This window comes from Phoxinus phoxinus (genome assembly GCF_949152265.1).
Source record: "Phoxinus phoxinus genome assembly, chromosome: 15".
NCBI lineage: Eukaryota > Metazoa > Chordata > Actinopteri > Cypriniformes > Leuciscidae > Phoxinus > Phoxinus phoxinus.
In genome coordinates this window covers 26,400,625-26,423,612 of record NC_136890.1, presented here as the reverse complement: position 1 = coordinate 26,423,612, position 22,988 = coordinate 26,400,625, and the positions used below count along the sequence as shown (strand labels likewise).

The 22,988-nt window shown below is 38.3% G+C and overlaps 1 protein-coding gene across 7 annotated transcripts in view; it reads right to left on the bottom strand.

Moving 5' to 3' along the window:
• osbpl9 (oxysterol binding protein-like 9) overlaps nucleotides 1-22,988 on the bottom strand; it is a 36,837-nt gene that overhangs the window by 12,137 nt on the left and 1,712 nt on the right. Inside the window, exons 3-11 of one of the 7 annotated variants that reach the window (XM_079637125.1) lie at nucleotides 21,799-21,877; nucleotides 15,604-15,677; nucleotides 9,134-9,229; nucleotides 8,974-9,021; nucleotides 7,735-7,764; nucleotides 7,593-7,643; nucleotides 6,916-6,954; nucleotides 881-974; nucleotides 600-704 (exon numbers count right to left, since the gene is read on the bottom strand). In XM_079637125.1, the coding sequence (XP_079493251.1) occupies nucleotides 600-704; nucleotides 881-974; nucleotides 6,916-6,954; nucleotides 7,593-7,643; nucleotides 7,735-7,764; nucleotides 8,974-9,021; nucleotides 9,134-9,229; nucleotides 15,604-15,677; nucleotides 21,799-21,877 (616 nt within the window). Of the gene's footprint in view, nucleotides 1-599; nucleotides 705-880; nucleotides 975-6,915; nucleotides 6,955-7,592; nucleotides 7,644-7,734; nucleotides 7,765-8,973; nucleotides 9,022-9,133; nucleotides 9,230-14,324; nucleotides 14,585-15,603; nucleotides 15,678-16,802; nucleotides 16,935-21,040; nucleotides 21,063-21,798; nucleotides 21,878-22,988 lie in introns of those variants that run through there. The other 6 variants (XM_079637127.1, XM_079637130.1, XM_079637126.1 and 3 more) reach the window with 6 other exon arrangements.

The following is a 22,988-nucleotide window of genomic DNA, read 5'->3' as shown; positions in this document are numbered from 1 at the left end:
AAAATTTTTCAAGTCACGAGTAAAGTAATGGATTACTTTTAAATTTACAACAAAATGTGTTATTTTTTCCAATAAGTAGCGCAAGTTACTTTGTTTTCCCATGTATTGACTGACACCTCTCCAGTCCCCATGTTGAGAGAAAGTGGGAGTAAGTGCAAAGGCGTTGTGTGCGCTGTATAAACATGAAGGTAATTGTAGATCTAGAGACTAAATGTGAGCATGCACACTCATCCCACTTGCGCAAAAGCAGATTCAGTATTCCTCAAAATTAATTAAAACAGTGAAATGCAAACTATTAAGCAAACCTGAATAATTAAAATGTTAAATAATACATAATTTATGTATTTAATCCCACTTTATCAACCAATGTCTGTGCTGTTGAAGTTCGATGATCCAATTCAACCATAATAATAAGCAAAAATGACTTAAGTTAAACATCACATTTACGTTTCTTTTTTTACAGTGCTGAAGTAAGTGTTGAACTTTCTTCTCCTGTGTCATTTCACTTTTGGTGTGAAAGGGACTTGACATGTTTTTTTCTAATATAATAAGTCTCCCTCTAGATTTGTGTGTTTACTTCCACGACTGTTGGTTCGTACCTGTGCTGTTGGGAGTGGGAGTCTGAAGGCTCCCCATCACCGTGACAACAGGGCCCATGGGTAAAGAAGAAGGCCTCTGTTCCGTTTTACACACCTGAGCTCCATCTATGGATAAACACACACCCTTTATAAGCTCTTGGCCCGAAATATGCACACAATATTTGCAAACCAAATCTAATTTCCAAGTTTCCAAATCAGTGGACTCGAGGCGTTCAAAATAAGCACATACAACAGAGAGAGAGAGAGAGAGAGAGAGAGAGAGAGAGAGATAGACAGCTCACCTGTGGGTAGAGTGGTCTGTGTTGGCATGGCACTGACTACAGAGGGGTTGAGAGGGGTAGGCTGGAATACCCCATCCACTGGGTTTATGGTGCTCTGCAGAGAACCACAGACATGATACAAAACACAGCTCTCATAGGAAAACATGTTATAAATACACCCTCTCATAGGAGTTTCCGCTCTCAATGCCCAACCCAACTATCACAGAAATCCTCAGGGGAACTTTAAGGGATGAATTTCAGTTACTGTGTTTAAAAGGATAGTTCACCAAAATATGACAATTCTGTCATTATTTATTCACCCTAATGTTGTTCTAAACCTGTATAACTTTCCCTTCTATAGAAAACAAAAGATGGATGCTCTTTGAAAGTTTTATTTCAAAGGGGCCAGGATACACTTTTTCCTTTTGAGTTTGACAGAAGAGAGTCATACGGGTTTAGAAAAAACGAGGGTAAATAAATGAAGTAAATGGGTGATCTGTCCCTTTAAGGTTCTGAAAAAATGTAAATGTAAATTTGGTTACTGAGTTAGTGATATATTCAGACATTCAAAATATTTATATATTAAAAAAAAACATATCTACAGTGGACATTGAAACTTTGTCCATTATTTATTGTTAAAGACAACATGAAATAAAGAAATGAACAACATTTACACTACCGTTCAAAAGTTTGGGGTCAGTACGATCTTTTTTTTACTGTTCAGTAAGGATGCATTTGTGTTGGCATTTTGACCCAGAGAGGATTTTCTTTCAAACAAACTATTTTGAGTATTACAGGTTTTCTTTTTCACAGAGATGAACTTTATCCTCAGACCAATGAGGCCTACGATCAATCAGTTTCAAAAATAAATATAAAACCTGTCCTAATTTAAAAGAAAACAAGTTGACAAAAGATTGAATCCAATATTTGGTGATAATATAGCATAACGAGCAGATCATTTTTGATTGGGAACATCACAAGTGTGACTGTTCCATTTTTATTTTTTTTTACAAAATAAAAGCATTTCAAAACAGACTTCCTGGGTAAACATTAAACAGTGCACATTTTGTTGAATATTTAGCTTAATGGTTAAATGGATCAAGATTGACAGTAAAGACACTTAAAAAATTATATTCCAAATAAATGCTGTTCTTTTGGTTCATGGTTTCCACAAAAATATTAAGCATAAATATTCTTGATATGGCCCATGTCCATCACACTGAATCTTCTTAATGTACAAAAATCACTATGTGTCAATCTCTGCCTTACAGTAACAATGAGCGTCCGTCAGTCGGCACAGACTCAGATACGAAGCTATTAAGCTCTGTGTCCATGACGACAAGACTAGCCCATAATCCATAAGTATTAAACACTAAATAGGCAACACAGAGAGATAAATAATCTCCATCCAGCATGCACTGTGAAACACTGACATCACAGGACAGAGTGGTGAGGTAACTCTACATGAAAACACACAAGGGAGAAAAAAAGACAAGCAGGGGAATGAGTGAAATGAGTTTGGAGGTGCTTTTCTGCACAGGGAATTTTGAAGGATTCAATCACAATTATTTATTGTTCTGAATAATCTGTGTTTTGTTTGTTGTACCGTAACAGAGGCTGCCGCTCTTAATTAAAAGCTCATTGGAGCAATTAGAGTTCTGCAGTAAATACATAAACACTAGAATGAGATTAAATCAAGATGCAAAGACACTCAGGTCAGCGGCAAAAAGACAGCAATCGCAGACTCCGAGGGAAGAAACTCAAATCCCCAAAACAGAACACAACATTTTGATTTTGAGTCACTTAAGTTTGCATTTTCAAACTAACTTTTTGTGCTCAAACTAGGGATGCACAATATATCTGCCACCATATCGTTGGCTGATATATGTTAACATTTAATGTTATTGTTATCGGCCCGATTAGAAGATTTGGATGAATGAATGAATGAATGAATGAATAATTTAAATTTATTTAATTTGTTAATCAAAGCAGATAAATTATGGATTATTTCCTTCATCTGAGGCTCTTTAGATGCGCACTGATCGTCATGATGGTTATGAATTGCATGAAATATGATTGGAATAACTTAAAAAAAGTAAAATACAGTTAAGTGCAACAAGTCTGTCAGGCTACATACAATTATGAGAACATGCTTGGGACATGGCTTTTAATGGTGACACTTGTTTATGTAATCAGACTCTCAAAAATTGCATACAAATTTGGATTTAGATTTATCGGACAATATCGGCTTTTAGATACAAAGAATTATCGGTTAGCGCATCGGCCAAAATGTTCATATAAGTGCATCCCTAGCTCAAACAACTTCTATAGCCGCGTTTCCACCGAAATTACCCGGAACTTTTTTTGCCCCAGACCGGTTGCTTTCTGCGTTTACACCGCGGTCTTAAGTACCGGGAAGATTATAAACTGCGCGCAACTGCTCCTCCCAGTCTGCGACGGACAGTAATCAGTTTTGAGCGCCACATTTATAATAAGTATGGAGGAGATTCAAACTGTGCTGTAGTTGTGTTTGTGATGTATTGCGGACATTGAATGTGAGATGGCTGGGACGAACGCGCAGAAAATTTCCTGTTACAAAAATACGCTTAATAAAGCCTGAACCTCATCGTCGGTCCAGCTGTGTTAAAAAATTTTTTTTAATTCCATATTTGCAGACAGACAACTCTTACTGCATAAAGCCACGAACCGCAATAGATTTTTAACTAGATTAAAAAGTTCGTTGAAACAAACTTTAAGTTGGCTTGTGAAAGTTTGGACCAGATAGTTTGAAAAAGTTTAAAGTTTAAAGTAGTTTGAAGTTTAAATTAGTTTAAAGTTTAAATTAGTTTAAAGTTTAAAGCAGTATAAAGTAGATTTAAGTTTAAAGTAGTTTACAGTTTAAAAAAGTTTGAAGTTTAAATTAGTTTGAAGTTTAAAGTAGTTTGAAGTTTAAATTAGTGTAAAGTTTAAAATAGTTTAAAGTTTAAAGTAGTTTACAGTTAAAAATAGTTTGAACTTTAAAGTAATTTGAAGTTTAAATTAGTGTAAAGTTTAAATTAGTTTAAAGTAGTTTAAAGTTTAAAGTAGTTTACAGTTAAAAATAGTTTAAAGTAGATTAAAGTTTAAATTAGTTTGAAGTTTAAATTAGTCTAAAGTGATTTGAAGTTTGAAGTAGTTTAAAGTTTAAAATAGTTTAAAGTATAGTTTGAAGTAGTTTAAAGTTACTAGGGTGTTTCTAGAGGGTTGCTAAGGTGTTCTGAGTGGTTGCTAGGCGGTTGCTAGGGTATTTTGGGTGGTTGCTAGGGTGTTGCTAGGGAGTTCTAAGGTATTTTGGGTGGTTGCTAGGGTGTTCTGGGTGGTTGCTATGGTGTTGCTAGGGAGTTCTGAGGTATTTTGGGTGGTTGCTAGGGTGTTGCTAGGGAGTTCTAAGGTATTTTGGGTGGTTGCTAGGGTGTTGCTAGGGAGTTCTGAGGTGTTTTGGGTGGTTGCTAGGGTGTTGCTAGGGAGTTCTGAGGTATTTTGGTGGTTGCTAGGGTGTTGCTAGGGAGTTCTGAGGTATTTTTGGTGGTTGCTAGGGTGTTGCTAGGGAGTTCTTAGGTATTTTGGGTGGTTGCTAGGGTGTTGCTAGGGAGTTCTGAGGTATTTTGGTGGTTGCTAGGGAGTTCTGAGGTATTTTTGGTGGTTGCTAGGGTGTTGCTAGGGAGTTCTTAGGTATTTTGGGTGGTTGCTAGGGTGTTGCTAGGGAGTTCTAAGGTGTTTTGGGTGGAGGCTAGGGTGTTGCTAGGGAGTTCTGAGGTATTTTTGGCGGTTGCTAGGGTGTTGCTAGGGAGTTCCGAGGTATTTTTGGTGGTTGCTAGGGTGTTGCTAGGGAGTTCTTAGGTATTTTGGGTGGTTGCTAGGGTGTTGCTAGGGAGTTCTAAGGTGTTTTGGGTGGTTGCTAGGGTGTTGCTAGGGAGTTCTGAGGTATTTTTGGTGGTTGCTAGGGTGTTGCTAGGGAGTTCCGAGGTATTTTGAGTGGTTGCTATGGTGTTGCTAGGGAGTTCTAAGGTATTTTGGGTGGTTGCTAGGGTGTTATGGGTGGTTGCTATGGTGTTGCTAGGGAGTTCTAAGGTGTTTTGGGTGGTTGCTAGGGTGTTATGGGTGGTTACTATAGTGTTGCTAGGGAGTTCTAAGGTATTTTAGGCAGTTTCTAGGGTGTTATGGGTGGTTGCTATGGTGTTGCTAGGGTGTTCTAACACACACACACACACACACTCAAGAGTTTTTGAGTTTAGAGTTTAGTGAATGCATGAGTTTAAAGTAGTTTATAAGTTTACATGAGTCTAAGAGTTCAGAGTTTAATGTATATTAGCATCGGTTAGGGCTAAGGATAGGCACTCGGCCTGCGGCCTCGTGCCTACGAGTGAGTTGTAGTTTGAAGTTTAAATTAGTTAAAAGTTTTAAATAGTTTGAAGTGGATAGATAGATGAGTTTACATGAGTCTAAGAGTTCAGAGTTTAGTGTATATTAGCATCCTGCAGTTAGGGCTAAGGTGAGGCACAAGGCCTGCGGCCTTGTGCCTACGAGCCAGTTTTTATAGTTTTTATTCATAAAAAGTTTAAATTAGTTTAAAGTTTAAATTAGTTTGAAGTTTAAAATAGTTTGAGGTAGACAGATAGATGAGTTTAATTGAGTCTCAATGGCTCATATAGTGTATAGAATGGCAGTTTGATTTAGTCTAGGCTTTCAAGGGATTTTGATTTGAATTTTTGGCAGTTGGGGAGTTTGAAAATCTGAACATTCCGCAATGTTAAGTCAATGGGATTTTTTCCGAGTTTGATCGTCATTTATAGGAAAACCGTAAGTCCGATGAGTTAGAAAAGATATAGCATACCGAGTCAGAACAGTTTGAGTGTCTGAGCCGAGTTTGGAGTTTGTAGAGTTAAAGCTCTAGGAGGAGATAGAATTGTAAATTTTAGTCAGAAGAATAATAATAATAAGTTTAAATAGGATTTCAGTATGTTGGCTTTCACAAGCCAACTTAAAAATGCCGGTTAAAATAGAATGCTGCGTGGAGTCATCCAATGCGGCGTGAACACAACCAATCAGCATGTTCAGCACACAAGTCCCACCCCCGAAAGTTCCTGAACTTTGAAAAAGTACTACCTCGCCAGCAGAGACTTTCGGAGGGGGAAATATTTACCCGGAACTTCATTTAGACCCTGGTTCCTGCGGTGTAAACAAACCGAGTACCAGCCCAAAGTTCCTAGTTCCTGGGGAAAGTTCCCGCGGAGGAAACGCGGCTTATGATGTGGATTAAACTTTATGGCCTGGTTTCACAGACAGGGCTTAGATTAAGCCAGAATTAGGCCTTAGTTTAATTAGGACATTTAAGTAGCTTTTAAAAATGTGAAGAAGAAAAAAAAAACATTACTGGAGTGCATCTTTAGACAAATCATATTGTAAGATATATGAGTGCAAGTTGCTTTCAGTTAAGACAGCTCAAACGTGCATTTTAGTCTGGGACTAGGCTTAAGCCTTGTCTGTGAAACTCGGGGGATATATGAATGTTACATTTGTTTTTAGCCAAATCCAACTCAAACTAAAGAGGAGGGTTAAATGTAATTGGTGATTACGTCACTCCAGCACTAGCCTTGGTGGTTATTGATCCGATGAGAGCCTCTGGGTAGGTCGTAATAGACCGCATCAATTTGTCCTACATGGTTCAATAGCATGTATGTCCATGGAAAATCAATGATAATTCTGTGTGCAAGTATGTGTGTCTTTCACACTTTTGGTTCAATCACACTGTCAGAGATATTTCTCTATTGCGGTTTAAATTTGTTGTTAATTGTGACCATAGGTAAGGACAGACCCAGAATTACCCGACAGGAAGAGTGAGAAAAATGAAAGCAGAGAGAAAGAGAGACGTAGATGTGGTGGGCGGAGCCCTCAGATCAAGGTCATGCACATCTCGATTCAATTTTACTGAAGAGAAAATGTGATTTCAGTGGAAGAGAGAACAGTAGCATCGTTTGATTTAGACTAGTTCATTGCTGAGGAATGTTAAAACTTACTATCAGTCCGTTTGCGTGTTGCTGTTGGTTACTTTGATCCTTCAAATTTTAAAAAAGAAAACACAAATTGAGAAATAAGGCAACTCCACAGCTGGGAGAAAGCCACAAAAGATGGTGCAAATTGTCTCTGCTTTAATTTGAGGCAATAATAATGGATACCTGAGGTATTTTAATGTCCTGAATCACTTAGGCTAAGTTCACACAGTCAGCGTTTGGGGTTGTCAACCGTATTTACTAACAGTTCCATTCATAGTACAGCTTACACTGGTGAGCCAAATACTGTCTGCTAAAGTCAGTGAATTAAATACCTTAAAGATGGACACTTCTACAACATCAGATGGTCTTATTTTTTACATTCGAAACAATGTTTTTGTCCAATTAAGATGCAAGTTTATCCGTCAAATGTTTAGGTCAACATGTGAGCATAACCATATTTAGCACTGTAAAACAAGACTGACAACCATTTTCTGCAACTGTGTGAATGTGGCCTTAGTGTAGGAGAATCACCTCTCAAAACCATATGGTACCTGCTGGAATGTTCATAATCTTGGCCAAATAAACATTAACAGGGTTCTGGAAAATTACAGGTTGGGTTGCACAAGACAAATATTAACACAGTGGGCAGACGAAACACAGGTGCATTCACATTATGAGTCTAAGAGACGAGCGTTTTTTACCTTGGCAATCTGTAGTAGTACGATACAGTGTTTGATGGACTCTACCATACTCTAAAAAAGAAAAACAAGAAATGAAAATGCATTACACGGCCAAAATTAGATCTAAAATGCATTAAGAGGGTGAAGGTGCAGACGCTCTTACACAAGTCGTGTCCTTCAGGTTCTCAATTTTCTGTGTATTGGACAATGAAGAAGAAAAGGACAGTTTCAGTTAGATTTGTGAAATTCCCTTGGATTATAAACAAAGATGCACCTTTACAAAACCTAAAAAAAAAGCAGAAATGAAACCCTGAGATCAAATGACATTCATCCCCTAAATAGGCTTAAAATGTGACTCTCTGGATTTAGTATCTGAAGAATCTTTAGCATTTCATTACGTGTGAACAATTTGCTAAATGAAATTTTAATATACAATAAATTTTCATTTTATAGCAGTTACCTGTTCCCCCATTTCATTCCAAAGCAATTCTATTTGCTCAGACAACTTTATATATATATTTAATTTAGATCCTAATTAGTAATTATTGAAAATAACTCTATCTATTTATTTTTAACAATGAAAAATATGTTAAAGGGGTCATCGGATACAAAATTCGCATTTGCATATAAATGTGTCTTTGAGGTGTGAAAACAACCACGATACAATGAAAAAAATCCATTCACTCCTTTTTTTTAAATCCTTCCTCAAAAAGCCTAAACGCTCCCAATAATCAAGCCGTTTGGATTTTCTGATCATTATGATGTCATTTTGCTCATGCTCCGCCCACGATCACTGACGGACTGTGCCGTATTAGCATATTTCCGCCCTCAGCCATTTGTATACTGTCTGCCAAGGCATCACTTTACATGTCTTGTGTCGACATGCCCCACAGAAGAGAGGGGTGGGGTAAGCAGTTGCTCATTATCATTTAAAGAGACATGCACTGAAACGTGTCGCTGTTAACAGAGCTGTTTTTGAGGAGGTAAAAAGGTTGTTGTTTTACACAACTATTGAGGAATTTTAACCAAAGTATATTACAAACTTTATATGAGAAGAATACCAACTTGAAAATGGGCATCCGATGACCCCTATAATGCCTTTTAAATAACATATCACATATTACCAAAGCTGAAAATTGTCAAAATAACTGTTTTCAGTTAGCAAGCCAACACCTTAACTAGCTTGGCACAACAGATCAGCTTTTTCAATACTTTTCTACATTTCATTTGCATGACTTGGTCGATTAGCTCTTTTATTTGAAAGGTGGGACATCCTTTAAATAGAGCCGCCATATTGGGCATTTCAATTCCTCTCATTGTAATTTAAGTGGACCGTCTCTGCTATATACTGTCTGACCGAAGATGGACTGGCACTGATGATACAGAAACATTAATGTCTTACTCTGCGTGACTCATCTTCCTTGCAGTCTTTTATCTTTTCATCGAAGAGCTAGAAGATGCAACGAGAACAGAAATTAGACAGTCGTGTATGTGAACAATGATACATCAACTCAAAATACAAGGCTCTTTAGAGTCATAATGAGGTTTTATGATAGCCTTACTTTTAATTGGTCGATCAGAATCTGCAAATACGCGTCCGCTTCGGCTAGCTTCTTGTCGAAGTCCTGAACGCTGGGAACGAATCCGGTTTCTGCCTCCTGCAAGTGAAAGTGAGAGAGATCAGTTTCAGTCCTATTCCAGTGTATAAAAGCTTCCATGGTGTCCTAAGCTGTCATGTTCTGCTTTCGAGAGGAACTGAGCAGAACTGCTCCCTGCCTGTTCACATTTCTCTCTAACAGCTTTAACTGAATTACACAATTAGACAACAGGCATAAACAGCGATCAGACCCTGAGAGGGACTGAACTGAACTGCAGAATAAAAGGAACATGCTGTTTTTGGTTACTGATAGTTGTTACTATACATCTACAAAATAAAACAACCAGAGAGATCATCCGGAGCACATTAAACACTGCAACGAGTTATGTCAGATGTTTCTAGGACATGAGGACAGATGACCATTATCTTGCAAAAGAACATTTCTAATCCCTCTTCAATGTAACTGATTCAAGCAATTCAAGGATAAAAAAAAGAAGCAAAACGTTTGTTTTTATCCTATTTACACAGCTAGGACTATGTACAAACACTATTTTTTTCAGCACACACACATCTAGCAAATATTCACAAAATTGTTTGTTTAGGTGTTGATTTAAATTTTTAACAGTGTTTCTTAGAAATCGCTTACTGCACCTTTAAGTTATTTAAGATGATCAACAGATTTGGCATGATTTGGCCATGATAATATACAATTAACATATTATTCCATGAATTCATGAACCCAAACAAATAAAGTAGGCATTTTAAAACACATTTTAAAATAAATAAGATCAAATAAAATGTATGCTCATTTTATTGTCCATTAAGCATATCACACATAAACCACTTTTTACAGCACATGCTATATGCCATCACACCCCTCCCGTTACACATGATGTCCTTTTCTAAACTCACATCACACACAAACTCAAAGAATTACACAGAGATCACACCAAAACCTTAAAACAGCTTCCGTGGAACCAACTAAGCGGTTTACATATTACTACTGTAAAACAAGTCTGGAAATTTGATAAGAACAGCAAACCACATTTTACATGTAACCTTAAACTAATCTAGACCTTTCAGTTAAACTTTCAGAATATAGACTAAAGCTAACAGCGGCTAGTCCAGGTGGTATTGAGGCAACAGGCACAGGCAATGTTGGCAGTAGCCTATATAAGAGAGGTACTTCCTGGTCTGGGGGTCATTGCCGTGAGCTTTGGTTCTTGGCGACCCTCGTAAAAGCCCCCACGGCAGAGATTGGTGGAACTGAACTGCATAGGAAAATGAAGAAAAGCCATGGGCGGCTAACCGTCGCTCAAAATTGTAAACATTAAAAAAAAAAAAGGTCAAAGTCTGCATAAGCGACGCAAATCCGCGCAGGAATCAAAGGTTAAGTGGAATATCAGTATGAAACCATGTGATTCATTGAGTCATGTATGTGGAAACTAAAAAGCTTTTAATGAGAGTTTTGCAGCTTTTAAAACAAACTAAAGATCAAGTTCCACTCTGAATGCATGGCCTGATTGTACTCATACACTCCTACATGTCATTTGTACCTGAATTATGGGAGTGTTTTTATGAAACATTCAGTCCTGCTAAAACGAACACCCTAACCAGTAAAGGCATGAATAATTAACAGCTGGAATAAAAGCAAGAAATATTGTGACAACACGTAACACAATTCACAAATGTATGTTACATTCTTAGCATTGTCACAAGAGGAATATAGCAGGCAGATGCATAAACTAGTCATGCCAAAGTTTAGTGAATACAATAGCATATAGGCTACTTCTAAACTGTTGGCAATAGTTCTAGCTCGTAGATGGGGTTAGCAAGCGTAACAGTAATGCAAGGTCGCAGGTAAAGTACACTCAACAGGCATATTACCTAGCCAAGTATTCATGCTTGCTTTTGAGTACCTTCGTTAGTATGTTTCCGGCAAACTAGCATCTTAACAGATACAGTGCTGCTCTTCTATTTGGCTAAAATATACTTATCCAAAAGGTTATCGTTGTATTATGGTAAAAATTTGGGTTCGATCGTTATGGATTTTTTATTGGATTCAATACAATTCACCAAAAATCATGGAGAAAAACAAAACAACAACAACAACAACAATTAGCCTAAACATTAATACTTCTCACACATTACAAAAAATACATATAACTTTAAACTGTATTTAACACCTTTTTATAACTTTAACAAAATTGTTCTCATTAAACAGTACTGTAACCATTTTTAAACAAATGAAATATACGGGTCAAACTGATACATCATAACAAACAAAATAGAAATTTTGTAAGCACTAGTGTTGTCAAAAATATCGATATTTCGATAAATATCGATACTGAAATATCTGAACGGTACCAATACTAATTTCCCGAAGTATCGATACTAGCCGAGCGGTCACTTTCACTTTCACTTCTCTCCAAAGGCGCGTTGACAAACACCAGACGTGACGCACTCGTCTCATTCGCTCTGGTTAAATAGCAAAAGTGAAGTGAATGGAAAGATGGCGAGGGCGGCGCCCCCGCGACCGGCTTTGGTTGATTGATAAAGAACACCGCGAGCGGGCATGTCGGAGTCGGAGAATAGCGTGGACACGCGCTACACACCGCGAGCGGGTATGTCAGAGAATAGCGCAGACACGCGCTTCACACTGCGAGCGGGGAGAATAGCGCGGACACACACTTCACACTGCGAGCGGGGAGAATAGCGCGGACACACACTTCACACTGCGAGCGGGGAGAATAGCGCGGACACACACTTCACACTGCGAGCGGGGAGAATAGCGCAGACACGCGCTTCACACTGACTGCGAGCGGGGAGAATAGCGCGGACACACACTTCACACTGCGAGCGGGGAGAATAGCGCAGACACGCGCTTCACACTGCGAGCGGGCTGCGGGCACCCAAAAGATTGTTTGACAATCAATAATCCCTCACATCACTCATTTTTTTAAATTATTGTATAGGTGAAAACAGACTAAGGCCATGTGTCCACCAAAGCGTTTTTAGCCACCTGAAAACGCTAGGCGCTCTGCTGAAAACGCAGAGCTGCGGGCGCTTGAGAGCGTTTTGGCAGCGCAGTTTTTTTTTCAGTTGAGACGCATCGTTGCTATGATACAGAATATCCGTTGGTCCGTGTGGTATTAGTCCCGCCCCTCCTCCACTGTGATTGGACGGTTGGCTAAAAAGTGACAGTGATGAGCGCTGCGTTTTACCTAAAGTTGAACATTCTTCAACTCTCGGCGACCTGTAAAAAACGCCGAGCGCTCAGCACTTGAGCGTTAAATACTCGCTCAGCGCCTCGTTACGCTCCTGGCGTTCTAAAAACGCGGCATTCCCATTGACAACAATAGAAAAATAAAGCCAGCCGCGTGAAAAAACGCTTTGGTGGACACACGGCTTTAAGGAACAGGCTCCAGGGGTACCATTTAGCAAGCATAGGCTACGCTCAGCATCAGGGGTGTGTGTTGTTTGGACAGACCTTTCCCCACTGCTAAAAAATCCTAAAGGAAACACTGTAACTCTTCTCATTTTAACTTTTCTGAAACATTAACCAAGATGGCCTAGTATTGTTGTTGATATGAGTCTGTGTTGTCTCGTTTTTTCACCGTAATTCTTAAAGTTAACATAATCTGACTGAGGAATCTTAGACAAGTAAATATTTTAACTGTGGTCAAATGTAAATTAACTTGTGCCTATTTAACTTTATTCAGAAAATTATTATTTAATTCTGCAATTTGCCTTCATTAGCGATTATCATCAATTTGATTACACAGATATGAATTAAACTAAACAGCTAGACAATGGCATCTCTGAATTCAATAATGAAATGCCTTTAACTGAAAATTTAATGTTTAATCTTATTATTATACATTACTGACACTCTATCCTCCAATTTGATACTGTTAAGTGCTTTTTTGTTACAGTAGGCTATATTTTAATCTTTGATAACAGTAGGTTATACAAATACAACGGGTCATGTTAGCCCTGGTCCAATAAAAAAATATTAACAGATAGAACTCAGTACATTTTTGTTCATGTAAAATATACCTCATTGTCACGTGCTAAACTTGTTATATTTAGCTTAGCTTTAAATAAAAAAAATACCCCCTTAATATAGTGGCAGTTTTTTTCTCTGTGGTATCGAAAATGGTATCGAATATCGATATTTTTCTAGGTATCGTATCGAAGTTAGAAATTCTAGTATCGTGACAACACTAGTAAGCACATTCCACAACACATCAGAGTGTCCTCAATTTGCAGCCATGTTTGTTACCTTCATTGAGAAAGTCACAAAATGGCAAGAAAAACATCATAGGTTAACTAGTATTTCTGACTTAATCTCAAAAATCAACATAAGAATCCATTTCTGATTATGGGACCATTAGACTGATTGCCTTTCTCAAAATGCATGTTCCCAGGGAACTGAACCACAATTCTCTACCAGTTAAGTTCAGGAACATATGCTTGGTCATATCCCACAGGCACCATAAACATCTCACCTCCCAGCAGCCCTGAAATCTGCTGTTTTGGTATGAGCAAATTACCAAAATACCTTTTAACAAGCATTTGCGACCCTCAGAGAGCATTACATGATTAATTATTTGATCCTGTGCCTGGCAGAGAAAAGCTGCGGCACGCTGAGAGCTACATGGTAGCTGTTAACAGGTTAACCCATTCCTAAAAATACAGATTGTACAGACAGGAAGTTGTTCCCAATGACTTACTCCTTCAGTCTGACTCATAGCAGAAAATCTGAACATCTAACACAACAGCAGAGAGAAGCGTTTCAATATGAATCAACTGAGCAAGCTGAGGTGTATAGGCTATCTTTGTGCATTTTAGGAGATAAACCCACCAGTGACACATTTGAAAAGCAAACCCACAAGTCATGTGCTCTATTATGGCAACACAGACTGTACACGTATGATATGGCTGAGATTACAAATCACAAGTCAGTAGAAAAGTAACTACGCATTCAACTGTGCCCCGTGCCCTCTCTATTGCACAAACAAATGCTTCTCTACTTTCATAAACACACACACACACACACACACACACACACCCACCCCTACCTGTGCACACTCACACACAGAGTGTGACCCATTTAACGCATCAGTAAACTTTAACAAAACAAAGATACTCACTCGGTTCTTGCCACTGCAGGACATTCCTCAACAAAACTGATCCAAATTCAGAGAAACACTTTCTGTATCAGTCCACACACCCTTTCCTGTAAGTTCCCCCTCTAAAGGAGGGGCATATAAGGTGAACAAGTACCTATTGACTAAGTCGGTTGAACTCAGAGCCGTTCTATAAACCACCCTTGACCAGGAAGAGGACTTCCTCATAAGAAAAAAAAAGCAGAAGAAAAAGTAGCATTAACCTTACAGACTGTAGAAAACACAATACATTGCTGTGATTGGATCTGGCATCTGCTGCACAGGGGCTGCCTGAATAAGCAAAGCTGTGATTGGCTATCATAGATCATGTGACCGGATAGCTGCACACACTCTGCGAGTAGGTACACGCAGTTGCCAGTCAGCAGGTTTTTTTATTTTTACATAGAGCTAAGGTGGAAATGGAAGAACAGAGAGATCTTCGAGAGGAAAGGATGAAGGAAAAAATACTGAGGTAGAGCACAAAAGTTAGCCTGAAAAAGTATAAAATTATTAAGAGAGAAATGCAAGTAAAAAACGCATGCTCGTCTCAGCCTGTCCTGGTTTCCACCGTCGGTATGGAGCGTATCTACACGTGAAGTGCATTCAATACCCTCAAAATCTCTTTTCAGGCCTTTTTTTGTAGTTTTCAGATTCTTAAAAAAGCTAATATTTCACAAACTCGAATTAAAAACATTTTATGTTTTAATAACAACAGTCAAAAGGGAGGACACATTTGTGTGCTTGAGGAAAATTACATTCCTTTGACTGACTATGCTGTCATAAAAAAAATACAGAAATGTGTCAACACAGAATGTCAATTTCCTATTGAAACAGAAATCTGATGCATACTCATCTTCTAAAAATAAATAAATAGACATCATAACTTGGAGAAGAATCTACAAGGGATTACACCATTGACGAATATGTAAAAAAATTATTCCATTACTTCTTACTAAATTTCATTACAAAATTCTTCTTAAACAGTTGGGAGCAATACATTTTTATATAATTTTTTTAAATAGTTTTTAAACATTGTAAAATAAAAAAACAATACTAATATTACATAAAATATTGATCAACTTTTACTTTACAGATCTTAGGAGTACATCACAAAGCACATAGTTGCCCTCAAAATGAACAGACATGGAATAAAAGTTACAAAACATCCCCCAAAAATTAAACGACGTCCAAGCATATTATAGAGAAGATTATTTACTTGACTGCGGTGTAATCATGGTACACGTGGCCTAGATATGGCTCTTACCTGCTGAAGGGTGTGGCGTAGAATCGTCCCCTCTAAGGCATGAATCCACTTCTCCCGCTCGTCTGCGTCACGGGCTGAGGGGAAAATGTCCAAAAACACATCCATTAGTAATAAGCAGACAGACCGCAAACACACGGCGCATGAAATGGAGAGTGGAGAATGACTCTGCCGTGGAACTGTAAATGTGACAACGGTAACTACAGCTCTGTTGTCGTATCGAAAACAGGTAGAGTTTCAAGAAGACAAGACAGGGTTGTAGTAGCAAGTTAAACAGGAAATTAAACACACAAATTAAAGCCTCTGCTCTTGAGTAAAGACAAATGGCAAATGAAATGTCAGGACTAAAAACAGCCTCTGCTCTTCAAAAGATCTAATCAAGCATAAAACCATAAAGTGTACTATTAAAGGAATGGTTGATAAAGAAAAAAGTCTTCATTCATGTTCATATGTTGTTCAAAACAGGATTTTATTCCTTCTATTGAACTTTCTTCAACTGTTTACCTGATACTCTTGCAAGAATAAGATTTAAGAGCTTGAGTAAAGAAGATGATTTTCAGTAAGTAATTACTTAAATTTGGTCTGTTTCTCAGAAAAAGCTATCATATGACATTAGAAGACTCAAAATAAAAAGAAAGAGTTTTTTGCTGCTTTTTGGAGCGTGAGAGTCACTATTATCCATCCACTTTCTATGTAATAAAGTCTGTGAAGATTCCTCAAAACATCTATCCTCCATGTCAGAAAGAAAATAATAAAGCATCAAATGACGAGAAAGAGTAAATAGCCAGTTTGAACAATTACTAACTGTAGTTCACAGCAAGTGGCAAATCAAACCTAAGGCTTGATCTGATGTTTGGCATGAGAAGGTACCACACAAAGTTTATAGACAGATATTAAGACTAATTCTCTCTCTATCTAATAGCCATTAAACATACATTTAATCATTTCCCCAGGACCATCTGAAAAACAGCACTGACAACATTGAGACACTTCGATGGATGAAGAAAATCTAAAATCACAACTCAAACCCCTAATTTGTGTGTATAGAGGCAACCTTATAGATGATATAACAACCTTTAGGCACAGCAGCGTTACACATACACTGAATCGATTAATAATCAATACACATTAGACAGAAATAGCAAAAAACACAAGTAGATTAGTATCTTCAAGAAGATAGGAGAACTTTTAGTTCCCTTTACCTGCTTGTAAAGTACAGCAGCGTTCGTTCGCACAGGACCACAAAAACCATCCCACATCTATGGAACATGCTTGAAATCAATGTCCTAGATCCGTGTGAGACTCACAGTCCAAAACAAACATGGCCCCTCCCTGGGCTACTGGTGCGGGAGCGGAGATCACATGACGTATGATGCCAAGCTAACTCCTCTAGCTAGCCAATGAGGTTTCACTGGGAGAGGTAGTGGAGTTGATTACAAAACACTAGACTTGTCCGTTATTTGGCAATGAGGAAATGCTAAAACTGACCTAAAGACCACAGCAACACCCTGAGTACAACATGAAATAAAAAATGATGAATAAAATGTTATAAATTAGTAATAAAGTAATCCAAATCCAATCCAAAAAAAATATCAAAATGCACACTTTAACTGCTGTCTACTTGAATGGAATGTGCCTTGAGCAAATGCATGAGTGCTAACCTATGTCATCAGCACCTATTTTGCACAATGTAATTCAGTTTTTAGATGCTCTCCTCCTCATCTCTACCCTATATTCTGAGAAAAACGTGGAGTGTGTCTCTGGAGAGCAATGGTGGACTTCAGAATGGAATGAGGGCACCTTAAGCAAAGTGCCCTTCTAATAACACCCCAGCAGTGTGCAAGAAGAAGAGAGAGACCCAAGCACTCAAACAAAATGTCTCATCGTTTATCTATGTCCATTTAAACCTAATAAACTTCAAAGGCATTTCTTCATCACTAACAGCTGTTGTCAAACAGCGAGATGTCTCCACCAGACTTGCTACTGAGTTATAAGATGTTAAAGAACAGTGAAACAAAGAGTTAAAGTCAGATGAGCCAAAAAGAATTAGAGCATGTTGAGGATGATCTTTTTTTTTTTTTATTCTGGCCGACACAAACAAGCAAATAGTTTTTTTTCCATGTCATGGCCAATAGAAAATAAATGGCTGATTAAAATTATAATATAAAAGTTTGAGGTTGGTAAGAAGTCTCTTATGCTCACCAAGACTACATTTATTTATTACAGTAAAAACACTAATATTGTGAAATATTATTACAATTTCACATAACTGATTTCAAATGTAATTTATTCCAGTGATGGCAAAGCTGAATTTTCAGCATCATTACTCCAGTCTTCAGTGTCACATGATCATTCAGAAATCATTCTAATATGCTGATTCGCTACTCAAGAAACATTTATTATTATCATTGTTAAAAACAGTTGTCCTTCTTAATATTTTTTCGTGGAAACTATGATATATTTATTTTCAGGATGAATAGAAAGTTCAAAAGAACAGCATTTATTTGAAACAAATCTTTTGTGACAATGTAAAAGACTTTACTGTCACTTTAATGCATCTTTGATGAAAAATCGTTTAAAAAAAAACACTTACTGACCCGAGTAACCTTAAATGGTAGTGTACTATTTAAAATAAAATAAAAATTAATCAAACTAAAATTTAAAATCAATGCTACAAGTGAATTTAGCCATTACAAGTTTATTTAAAAAATGGATACTCCTTTAAATATTTGATTTTAACATGATTATTAAACTACTAGTATTTTAAAGATCAACTTTAAGTGAGCATTGAATTGAATTGCATTGGAAATAGGGAAAATATAATTAGATGTCTAATATTATCTGATACATTTCCAAAACTGACATCAATAAGTTAAAAAATAAAAAATAACAGATATGGTACCGAATCCTATTTATTGTGCATCCCTACTGTGTGCATTCATTACTGTCTCCAGAAAACATAGTGTGCTGCTGCTGCCTTATATCTATAGTATGAAAAAGTGTCGGACAAGATCTCCAAAATGCTGCCTATGGATCAGAGCTCATGTGTGTGTGACTGTGCACGTTCCTGCAGCCTCTCCTAAACTCACTGCAGCTTCCATGTGACTCCCTGCATCATTCCCCTGCCAGCTCTGTCCTGCGGAAACACGAGAGTTTGACGACAGAGAGAAAAACACACACCAGTAGCTCATTCTTCCTCCGTTCAACAGCTCCACGTCTTTTCTCCCTCTCTGTTATTTCTTTCCCCTCAGGAGAATGAATGCAAATGTTGATCCACTGCCAACAGGAGCTCAGTGTCTAAGGCTGGAAGCTTTTAAATGCTCTCTGTTTTTTTCCCCTCTCCAGTCAAGTGTCTGAGAGGAAGACAGGTAGAGGCTTTTAGCTCAGAGAAAATAAAGGGGCTTTCAGGCAGGGCTGATACTGGGCCACAGAAGAGTATGATGAATTATGGATGGTCCCCTAAATAGCAAGTACAGCTCCTCTGCGGCCTGCATTGTGTGAACCTCTCCATACCCATCCTGACCGTTCAACCTAACCGCTAATTCTCAAATGTATCTTGCTGAATGGGGAGGTTATATTCTTGCATCTACAGATATGAAAGTCAGATATCATCCTGAGAGTGCATTTCTACACTGTAATATTTAACAGCATGCTATTTAGTTTAAGCCCAGTTGGCAGCTTGATATAATCCTGATGATGTTTCATGTCAAAACAAGAAAACCACAGCCGTTTCGCTTAGGTTTAATCTGAACACATCTCACTTTACAAATCACTCCCCTCTACACTGACCCCAAACACAGCAAAATCACAACAATAATGTTAATAATGTTTTAGTGTCACAAAGTCAAACTTATGCTGGACAACCAGCACGACCATCTAGATAGAAATAGCTCTGTACCGACAGACGGTGAACAACGGCAACAGACACGTTCGTTGAGTTTGGTAAGATCAGTGCGTTACCCTTGTTGGCATCTGTTGGTGTTGGTTTTGCTTGTTTTCACAGATTGAACGTGTTGAATAGGCGTTTGTTGGGTCTTGGAAGGTCTGAGAAATGACGTACTGTAATCTGGTGACTGTCGGTACATTGAAATAAGCCGTAAAACAACACAATGTCAAGGGACGTGTAAATCTCAAATCGATAATTCACATTAATAGACCATTGTGCAACAAACTGGCAAGCACAGCCATCTGGAAAAGGCTGTAAAGACAACACCAAAGGAAATAGCAGAAGATCATGCAATCCACACAAACTTTTCTCAGAAGAAATCATTGTAGCAAAGTGGTACCTTGAAAACGCAATTTTATCTACCAGCAGAACTGCCTATCCTGACTCAATAAGTCAATAAGAATTGACTGGAATTATGGAATGAATGAGTCCTTGCTGAATAAAAGTATTCATTTCTTTTAAAAGAATGCTAATGTAATTCAGGTCTTTGCGATGTAAGAAAGAACATCTATCATTGAGGCCACTTTAAAGTAATGAAATAAACATTTCTATGAAAAACAAACATTTCATTACATTTCACTGTTCTATTCATATAATGTGAGTATTTACATTTAATACAATAAATGAAAGGGAAATTAATTGAAGAATCCTTCTAGTAACTAGATATTCCGTTACATTTATTGATTTATTTATCATTCTGTGTGCATGCCATCTGAGACTAGTAGGAATATAATAACAACAATATTCAAATCTTAATTTGCTCATGTCCACAACCAAATATACAACTTTACTCAAGAATATACCATTCTGAGCCCAACATGGCACTCTAACCATAAGGAGAATGCCATAAATAACTAAGACAGGCAACTTGTGCTGCAATTCCGGTCCATTGAGATCAGGAGGCTAAAAACCATTTCCGCTGTAGGGTAAATGACTCCAGCAGAAATGGCGATAGGAGAACTGATAGGATGAGTCCCTGAGGATCTTCAGAGGTGGATGGTATGAGGAGGTTGTTGAAACTGAAGCCTGCGCTACACACTCATAGAAATACACTATGGAAACGCACAACAGGAAATCAGACATAGCATGTCGAGTTATGTTATGCCACAATTTAAAAAAATAAAAGGTTTGGATTGGCATATCATAGCACAACTGACATAACACTCCAGAGGTCGGCAATGAATTTTACATGTCAAAGTGAAAATTAATAAAGAGAAAAAGAATACCTTCATTCCAATATGTGCAAGAAAAGCAGCAAGACTGATCGTGGGTTGGAATGAGCCTAAAATGATCACTAACGAATATAAATTATAATCTAAAAATACTATATATGGTCCCGCCACTTCAAAAGTGCCACACTCAAAGTAAATACTACCAGCCAACTCCAGTTGTAAATAAAACAAGCATGCTCGAGACTAAACAATGCAAACTGCAATAATACACGGTCACTCCAGAAGATGCAATCAGACGAGCCCCAGCTGAGCGTGACCTTACCCTTCTTACTGTAAAGCCACAGCATACAGTGTCGGAACATAGCAGTGGGTGAGGGCATGGGGAGAGTGAACACACACCCGGCAGGGCGGATGCGAAGGGGGGTGGAGGAGGATAGATGAGCCAGTGAGAGAAGGTGGAGGCTAGAGGCTAAAAACCTGGAGGTCAGCAGCCAGCAGCCTTGCGTAACTCTGCGATGAGACTGTCTGTTCTACTCCGTTTCTCCAAGAGTTCTTCCAGCTCCACGGAAATTCAAGGTAGAAATTCAATGCGGATCCTGGGGGAAAAAATCCGAGAGCCTCTGAACTCAGATCGTCCCGGTCAGTGGTCGCAAGAGATAAGCCGGACAAATGCACCAGGCCTAATGTATGTGGATTGAGTGTGCGCGACTGATGCGAGTTAAGTGTGGGTCGTGTTTGCATTAGAACGCTGGTTACTGATGTCATAATCCTCTTTAAAATCAAAATGAAAAAGAGCATGTGGGGGAGAATGAGTAAGCAAGAGCAAAAATAAACAGAGTGGAAAGAGGAGAGGAGGGACGAGGAGCATGGAGAGAGAGGCAGAGAGAGAAAGAGAGAGAGAGAGAGAGAGAGAGAGAGAGAGAGAGAGAGAGAGTGCAAGACAGACAGACCAGGCACACGTGATGGCCGCACTATAAACATTGGTTAAAAGCATCACGGCAAGAGGTGCCAAAGAACAGAAGATGAGAGAGGAGATGGACGAGACAAAGCCCCAGAAGAACAAGAGAATGGAGACCTCACCCTGAAAATGGAAAGTCTTCTGGTCCACAGTAATGGTGAAAGTGCTGTCGTCCTCGTCATCGATTCCTATCACAGCTCCCTGCAAAAAAGAAACGCAACGAAAGCCATTCAGACTGAGGGACACGTCATTCCCTGCTCTCTCTTTCTCTACGTTTCCTCTGCCTCACTCCCTTACGCACATTAGAAGAGAGAGAGAGAGAGAAGAAAAGGGGTGGGAAAGAATGGGTGGAGTAAGGGAGATAAAAAGAAAAAGGAAATGGAGGGAAAAGAAGAAAAGCGAGAAAGAGGAAGGATATGTAAATTGAGAAAGGAGGACAGAGAGAGAGGGACAGAGAGAGAGAGAGAGAGATAGAGAGAGTGAGATAGAGAGAGAGAAAACTGCAGCACATTCTGTAAGTATTACAGGACCAGAGAAAAAAACATGCAACTATTAACTCTTTCAACCCTGATAAACTAGCACAACAGATATATAATAACATAAAACATTAAAGAGAGTGGCCTGAAAACATGCCGAGGGTTTATTAAAGAAAACTTACAAAGGACATTACATTTTAACTTCAAATACAGATGTACCAAGCAGAGCTTTTACTGTTAACTGAGAGGTAGAGAGCAATAACTGCTCACAGCAGATCAGACCACAGGCCTTGAGAAAAATAAGCCAACGCCCAAAGCATTTTTCACGTCTGGCTTAAATTTAAGTTGACTCGCTCTCAGACAAGAATCAATATCTTATTTACGACATTAATTCAAGCTGTGCAATACATTGACATTACAGGAGATACACAAAACCCTTGTCAGAAATTTCAGCCATCTAAAATGAAGCATTACTATTGGCAGTATAGGGATTAGGGACATAAAACGTGTGATAATGTATTTTACTGTCTCTAGCCTGTATTTAAACAGTAGACTACGACTAGAATACTTACAATACCATAGACCATTAAGTTTAACACATTAATTATATTCTGTATATTATAACAATTCTCCTCTGCATTAAATCTACATATTTCATGACTGTCCTCTACATATTCATATGAAGAGTGTGCCATCTGCTGGTGAACAGTTTTCACAGCATTGTGTTTAATAGGTGAGGCATTCCACTCACCTCATGAACAAGACGCATATAAACCTGGTTTGTGTGAGGTTCTAATAATTCCAGTCAAAACGAATATTAATGCTAAACTATACAA